Source organism: Mesitornis unicolor, unplaced genomic scaffold, assembly GCF_000695765.1.
Source record: "Mesitornis unicolor isolate BGI_N332 unplaced genomic scaffold, ASM69576v1 scaffold7842, whole genome shotgun sequence".
NCBI classification, from domain to species: domain Eukaryota; kingdom Metazoa; phylum Chordata; class Aves; order Mesitornithiformes; family Mesitornithidae; genus Mesitornis; species Mesitornis unicolor.
Window position 1 is genome coordinate 198287 of NW_010171171.1, and position 16344 is coordinate 214630.

Genomic DNA, 16344 nt, shown 5'->3' on the forward strand with positions numbered 1-16344 from the left:
TCTAACAATATCTGAGATGGTTATGGTAGGAAATTAAAGTGCCAAATATCAAGTTTCTTTTTCTCAAACACAATTCTTATTGTGGGGGTTGCTTCTTGCATATCATGTTCAATAGGCTTCTGCTGTGTGATTTAAAAAAACAAAGACATTTATAACAGATCTCCATAGATAGTTGAGAGTCAACTGATTGAGGCAAGAAATCCACTTATCTATAGATCCTAGGAAAAAAAGCCATTGTTGTGATTACAGTCTGCATTCCTAAAAAGACAAACAGTTCATCTTCTACTGACACAATAACTTCACCTCTTTCTTTTTTTCTCCCCTAATACGTTCCAGCTGAAGGGCTTGAGTTTCGCTGCTAGCAGCAACCACGCAGAGGAACTCGTGGCATAATCACAGCACATAAAAGCCAATAATGGGGATTCAATTAGTGGTTTTTCAAAGGTAGAAGAATTTCTCTGCCAAATATCAAATCGTTCCCACAGATAAGGCACCCAGCAAGTGTCACAACTGCCGGTCTAAACTCTCGTGTCCGCATGTCGTGACAATTTGTTGTGTCACCGGCGACGTCTCCTCTGTACATGGCAGCCAGCAAAGGCAAGCGGCGCGGGCGGGCTCGGGCTTACCTTCCACGTCGCCGCGTTGCGCCTGAAGTACGCAAACATCCGCGTGAACCAGTTGTAGATCTCGTTTAGTGTTAGCTGTTTCTCGGGAGATTCCAGGATGGCCTTGGGAAGCAAAACCATCGCAAGATCAGTCACGAGCCCACCGGTACAAAACACGTGCACAGTTTTACTTCACCCGAGACAGAAAGGAAAGAATAGAAGAAAGGAAGCAAGAAAGAAGAGATTTGGAGCAAAAAATCCAAAGCGGGGTTTTCACAATATGAACTAAGATTAATGGCTGTATTTAACAGTTCAATGGCAAAATTCAAAATGGAATTATCTAATTGTTTTGAGTTTTTATTTCTGTTTCCTTACAGAAATATTAATTTATTAGTCATTCATAAAGCAGAATCAAAGAGAAATGCAAAACATTTCACTAGCTGATTAAAGCTCAGTAATTATTTAGAGCTCAGATTAATTCTAGGGATCAGAGATTACTGTAGCTTGTGATAATTGACTTGCCATCTTTAAACAGGCTCATTTTCACTGTTGTGTGAAATGAATTTCCTAATAATCACATCGTATTGTAATACTTAATCAAAAGCAATTATGTTATATATTGCAGTTCTAAAAACCCTTATAGTAAAGGTTTGAGCATTTGAGCACGCTTACATACCAAAGGTTTGAAAATCTATTTAATCCAGAGTGTGCACATATAGGGAGATTTTTTGTTGTTGTTCCTTTCTAATCCAAACGCGCGTGTTTGGCTCGGCTTACCTGTCTAATTAAAGATGCATACGTGAAGGGTGGTCTAACTTCTGCGTTCTTATAAAATTCTTGGTTCTGGGCAATATCTGCTAAATAAGAGCAGTTGTTCTGTTATCATCACAGCCTCCCACTGCCAAACTGCGGCCAGGAGCCGCCCGGCCAAAGGGGCTGCACCACCAGAACCCCTGTACCTGAAGAAATGGGGACGTTGTATTTATCCGAGTACCGCCTCCGGATGGGCCCGACGTTGTGCATGCTGGTGGTGGTGATGACCGACGGTCCCTGCGTGACGGGAGTGATGGGCGCAGTCGGGGTGGTGGGGGTATGAGGTAAGCTCTGCGGAGATGCCTCGGACGCGGTCTTGGAAAGCGTGACGCTCGATACCAGATTCAGCTGCGGAGGGAAGGACGGGGCTTTCGTTACCAACGTCACTGCTGCCTAATTAAGAGCTGCAGACAAAATTCTCAGTAACGGGGTCTTCTTCAGTTTGAAGCAGTTTGCGCTTGCTTCGGCACAAAATGCTGCTGCAACATCTCCATTAGGAGCCAGTAAAGGGAAATAAACATATACATTTCTGGATAGACTTAAAAAAAATGAGTAACGTAGCCTGCTGCCAGAACTACAAACTGTGGATTTGTATCTAAACCTTCAAACAAGATCTCATGCGGTACATAATCATTTTAATATTTTATTTTAGTTCCATTGTTTCACAATCTAAACCCTGCACATCTCTTATTTCCACGCTATCATTATGCATGGCTTCTAATCAATCTTCTTGGATATTTCATTGAAGGCATCGGGCTTAAAATAAAAGGCAAGACTTTCCTAGGGACGTACTAGGGAGAAACACAATCTCTCTCTTCAGCATTTGGCTTTTTGGCTTTTTTTTCCTTTCCTCCCCCTCTGTTCATCCATTTTAAAAGCAAAGCCCAGAGTAGGTTAACACTGGAATAATTTAATTAATCACACTGCGTGAAATACTGCAAATGTTCAGCCCAGAAGTGGCACCGCTCTTTTTTTGTTTTGTTTTTTCCTCCTAAAGGCATCAGCGTTACCTGCACAGAGCCCAGCCCCAGACACACGGTAGCGTGAACCACAACCGCCTCTGGGACCACGCAGCAAACCCCGCTCCACCTCCAGTGTTCTCCATGCACAGCCCTGTTTATACAACCAGCATCCATGCTCCTCCCTGACCCTTTCTCTTCGCCCTACAACGCCCTTTGGAAGACGCTGCTCTGCTTCAGTAGGTCACTCCCGCTGAAGTATTTTAAACAAACAACCCCATCTCTTAACCACAACATCAGAAAAGGTGACTGAGGAAGGGGCTCTTTGACTGCTTCCACATTTCCTTCCCTCAGGTGGTTTTGCGAATAATAATGGTGAAATCCTGACCCCACTGAAGTCGGTAGCAAAATTCTTAGTGAATTTAACAGGGACAGAATTTTATGACTTTTGTTCGAGATTAAAATGACTTTTTTGCTGGCTATTAAGCCTTTTCAGATGAAGGCAAGGCGCAGTGCTTAGCTATGCCCCCATACATCTCATGTTTATCCATAAGGCACTGTATTAATTTTCCTCATATGAAAGTAACCAGGTAAAGAAACTCCTATCAGCACCCTTCCTATGAGTTAACAGCCACAAATAACGTTTCTTTCTAAAAATAACAGGATTTATCCCAAACAAAGGTGGTGGAAAATAAAGGGTTCTAACATTACAGAAAGGAAACCAGCACAAAAAGCCCATCGCCCACAGAAAAGGTGCAGCCCAGCAACAGATAAATGATGATTGCTTCTTGCTTCTGACAGCGAGACAGAGCACACCAAGGGAAACCCCAGTTCCGAACACCAGCACAGCTGGGCACTGCTGCAGAAGCAGAGGTGGGGAGCAGCAGCCCTAAAACCACCCGCTCTGCTGTGCAGGTGTGCAGAAAACACCGCTTCTCCTTCCAGCGGGAAATATTAAACGCCTTGTGGCAAGGCCAAGAGCACAGACCCGGCAACGGATCGCTAAAGGCAGTGAAATATGAGTATGGATTCCCTAGAGCACTCCTGCTTGAACCCCATGATGCCAGGCACTGCCTTCCTGTGGTGCCCGCGAGAGCCTGGTCTGCTTGGTGGCTGATTTAAGGGCACCGAATAGGGCCATGTATATAGCAATGTGTCCCTGTTATCCACCCATCCATCTTCTACATAGGATAAAAGGACCGGTGACGTTAATAACAGTACAACTGACAGGGCTCACCACGAAATTAAATCTGCTGTATTTTATCTCGGTTTCTAAATGGACATTTTAACAGTCCAATAACTACGAGCAAATCTGCATCAATTTCAAGCGCCCGTCTCTAGCGCAGGCTCGGCAGCCGGGCCCTCCTGTTGGAAAGATCACGGCTCGGGCTTCATCATTACGGCTCCAACAACTCCATTTCAAAAGAGTCCCCTTCCTTTTTTAGTGTGTAAAAACTTAACATTTAATCTGTTTCTGCCAGGGAACTGCAAGAGAGGATCCACAAAGGTCAGCGTTCCCTGCTTGAAGAATCTGAATCGAGTTAAATTTCTTCAGGCTTTTCAGCGTAGGTAGCAACTAGGAATAAACACAGAAGAGGACGAGCAAAGGGGGGGGCTTTAACAGGCTTGACAAATGACACTGTGATTCACACCCACTGCTGGGCTGCCACTAATAAGCTACAGAGGAAGCAGCCAATCTCAGCTAATTACCAGATAAAATTGTATTGTAAGGACTCTAATTAGGAGATGCTTATGGAGGTGATCTAATGATTAAACGCCGCATCCGAGTGACCCCACCATCAATGTGCAGTGGTGCAAGATGTCACCGGAATATTTTGTAGAAACAGTAATTTTATTTCAAGGAGGGGAGGCAGTAATATTTGTAATAATGGCTATGAGGTAAACTAATTAAAAGACAGTTCCTAAAGGAAGACTGTGGCTTTGAGCAGCTGTGGCCGTTCCAAAACAAAGTGCCAAATCTCAACAGAGGAGCTGCAGTCAAGTGGAAAATTTCTGCCTGACCTCTGCTCTCGCTATTAATTTGCAGGAAAACTAATGACACATATACATATTCCCACAAAATTGTTCTAATTGCTAATTTGCCAAAGGAGCCCAGTTTCCAAATTAAACATGACTGCAGTCTGCGAGGAAAGAGAGAACAAAAAGCTGGAACGCAGCGAGCGCGCTGCCTTTCACCTCCGCCGACCATTGGCGAGCCTGAACCAACAAGTTAATGAAACACGACCTTGTCCAGCGCCAGCCAAGGCTTTCCCTTTTCCGTGTTTTATGTGATGACACTCTCCTCTTCCAGCGGGGTCCGGTCACCAAAACACGAGCTGGGGTACAGGAGGAGAGGGCTGCTCCCTCCCCAGACCCTCGCTGCCGCTTGCTTTGTTGCATCTACAGCGCCAAGGCTGAAAAATCGGTTGTGAATTAGAGCAGAATAACAAATTATGAATGGTGTTGGTTTTGGTGCCATCTTGAAATACTAATCTGAACAGTAAACTATTAAATCTTAATACTGGCGTCAATTAGAAACGTGAAATGGCAGAGGATGATTGTGAGGGCAGAGATCAGGGAGGGACTGGGCTGGGTTTCTTTTCCTGATGGGAACTTGACGTGGTTTCTCCCTGCTTGCATTTTCTATTTAAAAACAAGTTACTACAATTAGAAAAGTTGTTCACCTCGGTATTTTGTGCACAGCCCGTTTCCCACATACAATGATTTTTTGGGTGAGGTGTTGGTGCTGTCAGAGCGGAGGGAGCCCCAGTCACAGAGCGAGCACCTTGATGAGCCCTGGTGCTGCAGGAAGGCGAGGGCAGAGCAGGATCCAGGCAGCCGGGGAGCACAGCCCTGGCACCACAGGGTTCACTGGTTTTGGGATGTTTGTACTGGGGATGGGGGGAACGATTCCCCCCAGTCCTAAAAATAACCCAACAAAAACCCAAAACAACAAGGGGAAAAATACCACAGCAGAAAACCCACCAAAACACACAAGTTTGAGGTCCTAAAATGCGGCAAATTCAATCACGGGTCCTTGTTGGGTGCTTTGTTCAGGTTTGGTTTCTGAGAACAGCTCCTCGTACTGCTTTAACTTAATCATAAATGCCGTAATTGTTTCAGCGCTCAATATCCTGCTTAGGATGTTATTATTAACCTTCCCTTTCAAGAAATAGTGATGGCTTCCTATTAGAGGTGAAGACTGAGTCATTTTCTTTTTTCCTCTAGATACAAACAAGGCCGAGAGGTAACCCTCCCCTTCACCCCGTAAAATAGATTTCCAGTAAGTGGCTCTCCCATTAGGGCTCAGTCTGATTTCTTTTGCTGTAAACATTTTACATGGCGATAGTGGCTGCACATTCAAAAAAGCCCCTGAAACTCTTTTAAAAGAAAAAAAAACATATATATGTATATATACGTGACTCCTCTGCAATGAGGATTTATCTGCACTGAGTTCCTGGGACTGAAACACTCCGGAGCAGAGACTTTTAGTCTTGACACCAGGGGTGGGAGAGAAAGCAAACGCTGGGCCTAAAACTTCATTAAATGCTGCGTCTTCCTCTCCCGTCAGCCTGGACACACCAGTGCACTCGATGCAGAGCCTGGCAGGCAGCAATCACTTAGCAGGTGTTGTTATTGGCAGGAACACTAAGGAAACCAAAGCTGAGGAGTGAGACTTAATGAAAACCAGTATATAAAAACAGCTCTTGTTGTGCTTGAGAATCTCTCTTTATTGCTGCGTATCGTTATTTTTTCAAACTATAAAGTAGGGCTACAGCAGCTAAAATGCTCAGTCATTACCTCAACAGTTAAAAGACTATTTTTTTTTAATGCTTTGTTATTACAGTTGCTAAAAACAGTATTTCAAAACAATCGTAACTGCTATGGTTAGGGTAAAAAAATACATTAAAGAGGGGCTATCTAACAGTGCGTTTTACTTAAAGTACCAAAAGTTTCTTTAAAAGTTTTCTGTCTATTTTTAAAAGATGGTTATAGCACCTACTATGCAGAATTACTTGTTGGTTGATGCTTTTTCTTTTCTCTTCCCTTCCTATGAACTTTGACATCAGTTAATCCCACAAAAAGCACACTTCAATTTCAACCTCTTATGCAGATCACTAACACCAACGAACACAGCATCAAGGGGAAGGTGTCTTAACAGCAAAACTAGCACGATAACTCTTGAGAAATTGTTGTTCGGCCTTTTGTGTTGTGGTTTTGCTTGTTTTTCTTACTTTGAAAAAAATCCACCATATAAAAACAGGTCACAGCGTATTCCTCCACAGCTGTGTTCTCACTTTGTCCTTCACTCTCACCAAAACAACACGTGTAGCAGCAGCAGGAACAACTCTGCCTGCTCCAAGCGCTAAGTTGTGAGATACTTCCATTTTCTCTTAAAGTGCTGCACCGCTGGGCATTTCAATGATGAAGTGGGACACTTTTAAGGGTGGCACTGAGCACTGCCCCGGCTCCTGAGGGGCTCTCCCTCCCCAGCCACCCCCTGCCTGCCCGGCAGCTCCTCAGGAACAAGGCACCAACAGCAACCTCCCCATGTACATCCCTATCCCCCAGTGATTCAGGCAATCCGCCACTATGCTACTTAAGAATGTGCTTAAACCCCATCTAACAGGACTGAAGAGCTTTACTGAGCAGACGTCTTGGTGGACTGCTACGGCAAAACGCACGGGTTGCTCCACCACTCTTCCCAAGGGCACAACTACTGCGAGGAGCTAAACCTGGGTGGGATGTGGTGGATGGACATGGCTGGGCTGGACAAGCAACGCTGCCCTGGAGCCGGATGAGTTCTGAACTGATGAACGACAACCAAGAACCTGCTGTGGTCCCACCAGTCCCAAACCACCTGCTCAGCTATCGCCTGCAGCCCAAAAGGCAAAGGTGGTACCAGTGGTCAGTGTGAGTTATGAATGGCACTGGGCGTACGGTGAGCAGCTCGGTCACCGTTTTACCTGCCAGTAACACGACAGCTTAAAAAGAAGCATGAAGATCCTTTGAGCAGAATAAAAACATCTCCTCAGTCATGAAAAGGCTGTCATTTTAAATCCCGACTCGCTGCTATGTTTGGATTCGCAGCCGCTCTTTCCTTTAAAACCAGCGATGTACCAGAATATATTAATTCTAAAATACACCTTGCATTAGTTATGCTGGCAAAAAAAAATTAATTACTGGATGTAAAGAATACTTTGCACTGCAATAATGGTCATCAGATCTTTTTACCAAAGTCCTATCCCACTGAGTTAAAAGGACCAGGGTCTAGCACAGTCTATGCGGTGCCTGTGTATTTTTTTCACTAGGAAAGCACAATTTATGCAAAACACTATACTTCTACATTTTATAATTAATTTTCAAATGCTTCACCTATACATATTTTAATAATTTCTGATTTATCAGATGGTATCTATAATAAATTTTTCTATATTTCAATAAATGAAAAGAAGGCAGTTTCAATCCAACAACAGAGTGCCACACAATATAGGCCTGTCAGGCACCAATTTTTACTTCTAACATGTAAGTTAAAGGATAAGGAATTTATAATGCTGCCTGTGAACGAAACCACTTTTCATACACAAATGTGATCTTTTTTTTTCCAAAGGGTAATACAACAGTACATTTACATAAACTAATCCAAACAATCTATGTATTTGACAATGGCAAACCTCACACAGACTGCCTATTGTTGGTTTACATCTTGGAGTTCTTTATGTTGGCTTGTAACACTGCTCTAGCTGTCAAAGGTTTGACTTGGACTCTAAATAAATGGTTATAGAAGTGCTGTGCAGCGATATTGGACTTCTTTGCAAAAGAAAACCTGCTGTGTATGAATTCAAAAGCTATTAATTTTTCAGTCAAAAACATTCATGCCTATTTCTTTTAATAAAGAAACACTGTGCTGAGCAACTGAGAGATAATGTTGACTAGTGGTACAGAATTTTCAATAGAGCAGTTAAAAATAAATTTAGTAGGAGGTCCCCAACAAAGCTATAATTTTCCAGAATGTAAAACATTTTTAATACTAATCAAGACAGCCCTTTTCCCCCTGCGCTCACTTCGTCTTTTTTTATTTTTTATTTTTTTCCTGCTGCTTTTCCCTGTTTATTAGCTGTTAACACTAATCTTCATGGCGACACCGCCTGGTATCTCCGTAGCCTACACCGCCCACCAAAGCTCCCTGCCCTCCGCGGCCGAGCATCGATCACGAGCTGCCTTGCCAAGCGCCGCTCGCCTTCCTGTGATTTCCTCCCTTTAGTTTTTAATCCTTCCTCCTGAGGGGCGCTGCTGTTATGAAAGGCCTCCAGGCAGAGTGCTTTGAGACTCCCAGATTATTCCGCTGTTTTAATTTTTAATCCAGTAAGAGCTATAGAAACTAAACCTCCTCCCCATTCTGTTGGGTCTACAGACTTTGCCAACAACGCGCTGAGGCATTTGCATTTGGGCTGAGGTGGATGTGAGGAACGAGAAGAATGCTATTCTTATAGATACTGTGAGTAGTTCCTACTCAAGAGGGCTGGTATCCACCAGAGCAAGCAATTTTTGGCACCTCAACAGCTGAAATGGAAGGGTTGGTACCTACCACTCAACTCTCTCCAAGAAGGCACCCAAATTTCCCGTTGGCTTTGACATCTGCTCCAGTGTTGCTGAATCGCCTGCAGTTTTCTGTCTAGTAGCCTCCCTATGCACTTCTGCAGCCATTTATTTCCAACTACACGGAAACTGAGAAATCCTTTTCTAGTAAAAACGGGTGCGCGAAGTGTTTAATGATTTTATGTTCTCTATCTCTGTAATGTGTTCTGTTTCAGACATTAATTTTGTCTACCAACTGCATCTTGGCAGGCTACCATATTTGCTGGGTTAATAGTCTGACTCCTTTTTATTTCTATCACCATAAATCACACATATATGGGTGTGTGTTTGCTTTATTTATAGAAAAAAAATCAGTCAAAACAGATAAACCAATACTTTGTCATTATGCTGCATCATTGCATATTGATTAAAATTGCTAGTACTAACTATAGATTGTCAACGCTCAATTAATTTTCACACAATGACTCAAAGCAAAATCAAATAAAGCCAGTGTACCTTTAAATCTTACAAATCTTAAAATCAAGCAGCAAAGCACTCTCTCCATTTTGAATAATCATCAGAAGCTCTGAGGAACATTTCCAGCATTAGGAGTCTGGGAGACAACAACAGCTGAAGAAGGGTCACTTTGGTCAGGAAGGCGATGGTGGATGTGCCTGGGTTTGGGGGTACCCAGGGGTTCTCTTGGGCTGCAAAGCTGCTGCCTTCCCCCACACCCCCTGTTTTAAAGGGCAATCTGAGGTGGAGAAGGTTTCCTTTCTCAGTTTCAACAGTATAAAACCTGATACAGGGTAACAGCGGTTACCACCAAAACATGCGGCTAGAATCTCTTCTACTGTAAATGTCTCTCAGACGGGGCAAAATCAAAATAAATATACTGAAGATAACTTAATTAAATCTCCTTCCTAACACTTGCTAAGATTTCATGCAAGTTGGGCTGCTGTGAGTTACAGGCTAGTACGTGAGGCCAGAAAAAGGCCCAACGCATCAGCTTTAGAGCAGAACTTGTTTCCAACTCCCTGCAGAGAGGGGGACAACAAAGCCCGGGTGCCCACAGTGTTGCTGCCTCCTGCACAGCAGCGCTTTGCACCTCCCCACCACGACCAGCTCTGAAGCTTCACATCACACGCTCGGGTGGGGAACAGGAAAGAGGGGTTTGGCGTGAGGTTTTGTCTGCATTTGGCACAGCTCGGTACTTACGGGCTGAGGGGTGGCTTTTGGTTCAGTCGACTTCACGTGCAGGTGTGTCATCATGGCTTGCAGGCGCTCTTTATCTTTTGCAAGCTGAAGGGGGGGAGAAGGAAAAAAAAATGCTCTGTTACTCATACAAATAAAACCCAGCCTCTGCTTATTCCTAATTAAACAGCTGGCACCGAGGCATGAGACAGAAGAGTTTTATTGCTGAGTAGTTTGGAAATTGTATATGGCCTATTCGTGAGGTAAAGCTAAGGCATGGTGCTGGGTGTCACTGTTTCCCAAAGCAAAATGCATTAGCCCTTGAGTGAGAAGAGCTAGACGTGCCGGCACCAAGAGCTTCACTCCAGCCCTGACAGCTGAAAGACAACAGTGAATCATGGTTATTAACCAGCCCCGCTCCAGCACGGGAGGCGCAGCAGAGAGCGAGCAGCTCCGAGATGCGCCTGCCTCTCTTCAGAGCAGAAAACACTCAGCACCAGGGGATCATGGCTTTTGCATCACATACAGGCTTTGTGGCCAGCACAGAGACACCCCGAGCATGGGGCAGGAGCTGCAATGGCAGTTGGCAGCATCCCTTTGCCCAAGGGCAGCAGGGTGGGAAAGGCTAACGGCGTCAGGAACCGCCTCATCTCAGGGCACCCAATGCCACAGGACCAATGCTGTCACCCTTTCCCATCGGTCACATCATGCCCAAGAGCTGGGCAAAACTCCTGCTCTGGGTGTTTCGTGGGTGTTTTTGTCTTGAGATCTGCACCCATCTTGGGATCACATCGTACACATCCTTGGCCAGGGCAGCTTCCCAATGCATTTAGAAGACAGTGGCCAGACAGTAAATCTCATTCTTTTTGGAAACAATACATTTTTTGTACGTGTGAACAGGACTTTTTCCAGCTGCTCTTCAAAAAAAACAATACAGCGGAAAGATATTAAGAAATAATGCTAATGAAAAAGGGGTGTTATTAACCTCCATGCCCAACATAAAGGCTCCTGTTTCCAGCAGGACTTGTATCAGGTTCTTCCAAATGACAATTTTTGCAGAGCTGAGGTTTTGCTTTAGACAAGCCAGGTTCCTGGTGCCAAGAGAAGCCTGCTCACATTCCCGCAAAACTTTAAACAACCTGCCCACCTTATCACTGATGTCTGTTTGTAGCAGCAAAGTTGGGCTAAGGGTATATAAAAGGAGACTTGGTCATAAATCCCCAGTCCTAATCTCACAAAGTTGTCCTGCTCTTCGCAAGGTGAGAGGTTTCTGACCGTGCCAGAAAGGCATCACAATAGGATAAAACCTGGCACACAGGTTTCCAAGACAGGAATTAAACAGAGGAAAAAATGGTGTCACCACTGCGTGCTCTGGAAGTGCAGAAGCAAAAATGGCTGGGCTTCTCAAGCAGCGGCTCTTTCTTGGTCAAGAATCTCGATGATTGATGAGAAAACCTGGCACCTCCAGCAGATCTCCTGCAATCTCCTCACCAGATCTGTGCTGGACTGCCGGAGGGCAGCGCTGGGCTCTTATCATAGTGCTGCAGCAGAAACTTCTCCCTCTGAGAGTTCTCTGAGGACCTCTTCAGAGAAAGGAGAGGTCTGGCCCCTCAGCTGCTGTGCTTCACACGAGCAAATTAACACTGAGAAACTGCCGTATCCCCAGCGCAGCTCTGTTGTGCAATCTCTCCCCCATAGCAGTGGCTGGGCACATGGGCTGCCGGGCAGGGTCATCTGCACGTTACATTTTGGTCTGCAGGAGGAACAGCATCTTCCAGTCAAAATCAAGAACAGGCAGGCACCCGAGAGCTTCCCGCCTGCACCAGCACCACGCGGGAGGTAAAGGCACCTGGGCAGCACGGGGCACACTCTGCAGTGCCTCCTCCGGGCTCCCTGGGCCAGGTGGATTGGGGGACATCTCCCTTCATGGGCTGGGGTCCTCATTGGTAGTGTCTGCACCCATCGCCTTAGCAATGCTTTTAACGGTGGCTCCGGTGGAGGGAGGTTATTAAAGATCCTCTCCACATTTCAGGCAGACACACGCTCGCGTTTTGTCATAGTCTAGGAATTCAAACACTCACCCAGTTTAGGCAGGAGTTTAAATTATGAAAAATAGAGGTCTCTCAGTTTCAAAGCACTGACGAGAAGTAAAAAAATCTGAAGAATTTCTTTAAACTGCTTTTCCCTTAGGTCAGGAAGCAGGAGTGATCTAAAACTAGAATGTCACTGGTAGCCCTTCTGGTCAGTGGGGTCATGCCAAAGCAGCCACAAGGGCTTGTTTGGCCACCAATGGAAGCCAATTCTCACTGGTGGCACTCGCTGGAATGCAAATGGTCCAGAAGTGGGGATCATTAGGAGATGTGCAGGAGAACGCTCCTGATCTACTGGTAGTGTTCTTGGGCACAGACTGTTGTGCCATGTAGGAAAGGCTCTGCTCTGTACAGGGGGTCTGAGAACTACAATGCTGTCCCATCTCCTTCTTTTGTCCTAGATCCATTTGGAAAGCTCTGCATGGCCTGAGTTTTCAGATGGCCACCCGGTTCTCCAGGAGAAGCCTGATTTTGTGAGGTTTCACTCACCTCTGTGGGGTACAACCATGATGCAGGTGCCTAAGTGGGGTTCAAGAGAAAACACATCCACAGCAAGGGACCTGTTCTGCAGACCTGGACACCAAGACACATGCCTTGCCCCACAGAGGTTAAATCCTAACACTACAGGGGTAGGAAAGGCAGGAGAGGGAAGGCACAGAAAGCACAGGCCAGAAGGAGCTGAAGGAGAGGGGGCAGCATGGGAGCTGGACAACCAAGAGGGAAGAGAGAAGGCATCAGGCACAGAGGATGCACAGGAGGAAAACCAGACATAAAGCAACTGCAAGGAGCAAGAAAGTGAAAATGGAAACCCAGTGAGCACATTGAACAAGAGCAACAGGACCACATCAACAGGAAGGGGAGATTCAGCAGCAGGAATTTGGGCAGACCAAGGAGAAAGGAGAAGGAAGCCGGTCATGGGCAATGCAAGAGACAACTGAGATGTGGCCTCTTCCCTCCCGTTCTGCGCCTGGTGAGGCTGAGCACTACCCAGGTTTGGGAGCCACTTTTCAAGTGTCAGTGGATGCTTTAGGAAAACAGGCCCAAGTAGTGCTCTGCAGTGAAAACAGCCAGCTGTCTTCATGTTCTCCCATAGGAGACACTTCTTAAACTTATCATGGCCTTGGTGCTGTCCTGAAATGTTTTTCCACTGAAAGGTGGTGCTGAAAAATTGATGCCCTATTCCACCTAAGATCTAACTGAGGATAGGGATATGTTCCTGTGTTTGTGTTTTACCCAGCAGCCCAAATCTCACTATTTACAATGGCAACAAATGATTGTGTCAAGATGGTTTAAACAAAGTGAAATATGAGCAGATCTCTACCTTGCCTGTGATATTTTAAGTATGTTTGTGATGGAAATGCTGAGACCAAATCTGCAAAGGGGCATCTGCAATCAAACACAAAACAGATCTAACCTGGTTTTTCCAAAAAGTTCAGTTAAAAATTAGTTTCTCTAAAAGATACGACACCTATCTCTGTCTACAACACTGGTAAAACTCTTGTGCTTAAATTAAATAAGAGCACAAAGCAAAAAAGAAGATGCTTGCATTTGGGTCCAGGATACTCAAAACTCGAAGTGCATCCCTCAGATGGAATAGATTTGTTAAACTCTGCCCTGTCTTGATGCGACTGTACATGCATGAAATGGTGTGGCACTTGAGTCTTGCCATGGTGATGGACCCTGAGCAGCACATGATGCTTCACAGCTCCACTGGGAGACAAAGCTTCTTGGTGCTGAGCCCTGTGGTCAAGGGGGGAAGGCGGTGGGTCCCTCTCCTGTCTGTCTCACAAAATTCAGCTGGACACAGCGCTTGCTGTCACCTCTCTGCTGGCAACTGTGCCACTGCAGAAGCATTAGGTCGATGGTCTCAGTCCCCCTGCTCCTGCTCCAACATGCTGGATTGCTGCAGGTCACATCACTGAAACCTCGCAATTGGGCCAGACTTCCGTTTTATTATGGTTCTGTGCAAAAAGAGGTCACAGACAGACAAACCAGGCACTGGAGGACAAACCCTCATACATATTTAAAGTACCAGAGGACTGATGTGCAGGATGAAAGAGAGGGAGAAGGAGGAGTTGCCGGGGCAGAACCACCCTCCTCCTGCACCCACCCTTGCTGGCCAATGCATCAGTGGTCTCACTCTGTTATCAACATCCCTGTCTAAATTCGGCCTCCAGTTCATCCTAGCTACTGTGCTGCTGTGACTGTTAAAAACAGATCCAAAGCTTTTTGACCCTCACACCACCTGGAAATGATGTTCTTGTCTTGGGGACCTTCTGCTGCCTTCCCAGGCGGTGACTCTAAGCCAAGCGGCCGAAGCCAAGCACCGAAGGGCCGTGAAGCTGTACCCATCCCTCACTTACAGCAATTAGCAGAATGCACCGCTGATAAGATCTTTCAGAAATACTCTCAAGGGCTTATGGAGAGGTGGTAACCACGTATCATCTCTGTCCTGTTTAACTGTGAACACAGGGCATCCTCCTGCAGTCCCAGGGACAGCCATTCCAAGCAGCAACGCTCTTCAAGCTGCCTGCACTGGAGAATCTCCATTTACCTTCAGCCTGAATGCTGCTGCATCTTGGCAAAAGATTATCATCTCGTATCTGAATTTACCAAGAAGACTGCAGATTTATTTTTTTTCTTCCCCCAATTCCCAAGAAACTTGTTAAAATAGCAGCTCACGACGCTTTTTGCAAGACTCCTGATATTTTAGGACTGGTAGTTTGATTTTTATAAAACTTGTATTAAAATAGTTTATATTGCTCCAGCTAATAGAGAAAGAGAGTCATGACCAGCGTGTTCCTGAAAGTAAAATTTAGGAAATATCTATGAAAGAAAAAGGGTAATTTGTAAGATAAGAAGATAAAAGGCATTTTTTTTAAAATGCTTATCTTGAAAAGTAACAACAAGAAGTTTAAGTGTGTTTTTGCTGATTTTTCTCTCCAACTATTTGAAGCTATAAATGACTTAACTCAGTAAAATTCCAAATGTAATTATCTTCTGTACTTAGCCCAAGGCTTTCCATATATCTCTACACTGCTGTCTTGCATACAAAATAGCTGGTTTTTCAAGAGCTGGTAACTATATAATGTACAACATTGTTTTAATTTCCCCTTCTCTGCTAACCTCTTGCCTACACGCAGCCACAGCCGGAGCCGCCCAGCAGAGAGCGAGGTGCAGGGACACACAGAGGACTTGACAGCATTTGGCAAGGCAGTTACACACACAGGGCACACCTTGGCATCGCATTCAACACATTCCAATTTACACCCTTTTGGCACTTTTAAAAAACTCATTTGCTACAAATGGCAAAAAATAATAGTAATAAGAATAATAACACATGGAGAGTGTTAGTACATGAGAGACCATCAAACAAGCCAGGTCATGCAGCGGTTTGAAATAAACATCAGCCATTTCCCCCGTGGATCAACATCTCTAAACGAAGGGGACCACATTCTGCTTGCCCCCCGCCGCCCCCCCGGGTGAGCATAAAAGGCATTAGATACACAGTGATGGATTTCCAATCCGTCAGCCTGTTTAAGTTTCCTATTTCTTTTCAAGTTACGGTTTAGAAAAGAGGAAATGAAGCTGCAGTTTCTTTTGACGTTTTTTAAAACTACTACAAGAAGGTTTTGAAAGCTGGTTTTCAATCACAGGGGGAAAAGCAGAACTCATTTTTTATTGCTGTCGAGAATTGGATTTGATTAATACTGAGGTAATATTAAAATAAATTTTATTTTACCTGTAGCTCTAACTGCTGTACAACCTGCATTTGTACTCTACATTGGGCTGTACTTCTATCATCCAGCGCATGCTCACTGTTGAGATGTCTGTAACAATACACAGAAAATCATTAAGTGAAATGGATAAACAAAAAGGAAAAAGTAGTTACCAGGATGAATAAGCAATCTGAATGTTATCCAGCAGCTCTTCATCAATAGCTGAGATTTTTAAGATTGGTTTTTATTTTTTTTCCTCTGTCCTGCTTTGGGCATCTTCCCATCACTCATTAAATCTTAAGCACATTTTTTCCAAAGAACGCTCATTTGTATTTAAGAGAAATTTTGCAGAACAGTTGTTTTTCCTCCATTAGGTAAATGAAAG

At 44.7% G+C, this 16344-nt stretch overlaps 1 protein-coding gene across 6 annotated transcripts in view; it reads right to left on the reverse strand.

Moving 5' to 3' along the window:
- The window catches only part of FOXP1 (forkhead box P1), a 69924-nt gene that overhangs the window by 16469 nt on the left and 37111 nt on the right, over positions 1 to 16344 (reverse strand). For 5 of the 6 annotated variants that reach the window (XM_010179951.1, XM_010179947.1, XM_010179949.1 and 2 more), the window contains exons 6-10: positions 15983 to 16070; positions 10175 to 10258; positions 1565 to 1766; positions 1383 to 1462; positions 627 to 728 (exon numbers count right to left, since the gene is read on the reverse strand). In XM_010179951.1, coding sequence (XP_010178253.1) covers positions 627 to 728; positions 1383 to 1462; positions 1565 to 1766; positions 10175 to 10258; positions 15983 to 16070 — 556 coding nt within the window. The remainder of the gene's footprint in view (positions 1 to 626; positions 729 to 1382; positions 1463 to 1564; positions 1767 to 10174; positions 10259 to 15982; positions 16071 to 16344) is intronic. The other variant, XM_010179950.1, reaches the window with a different exon arrangement.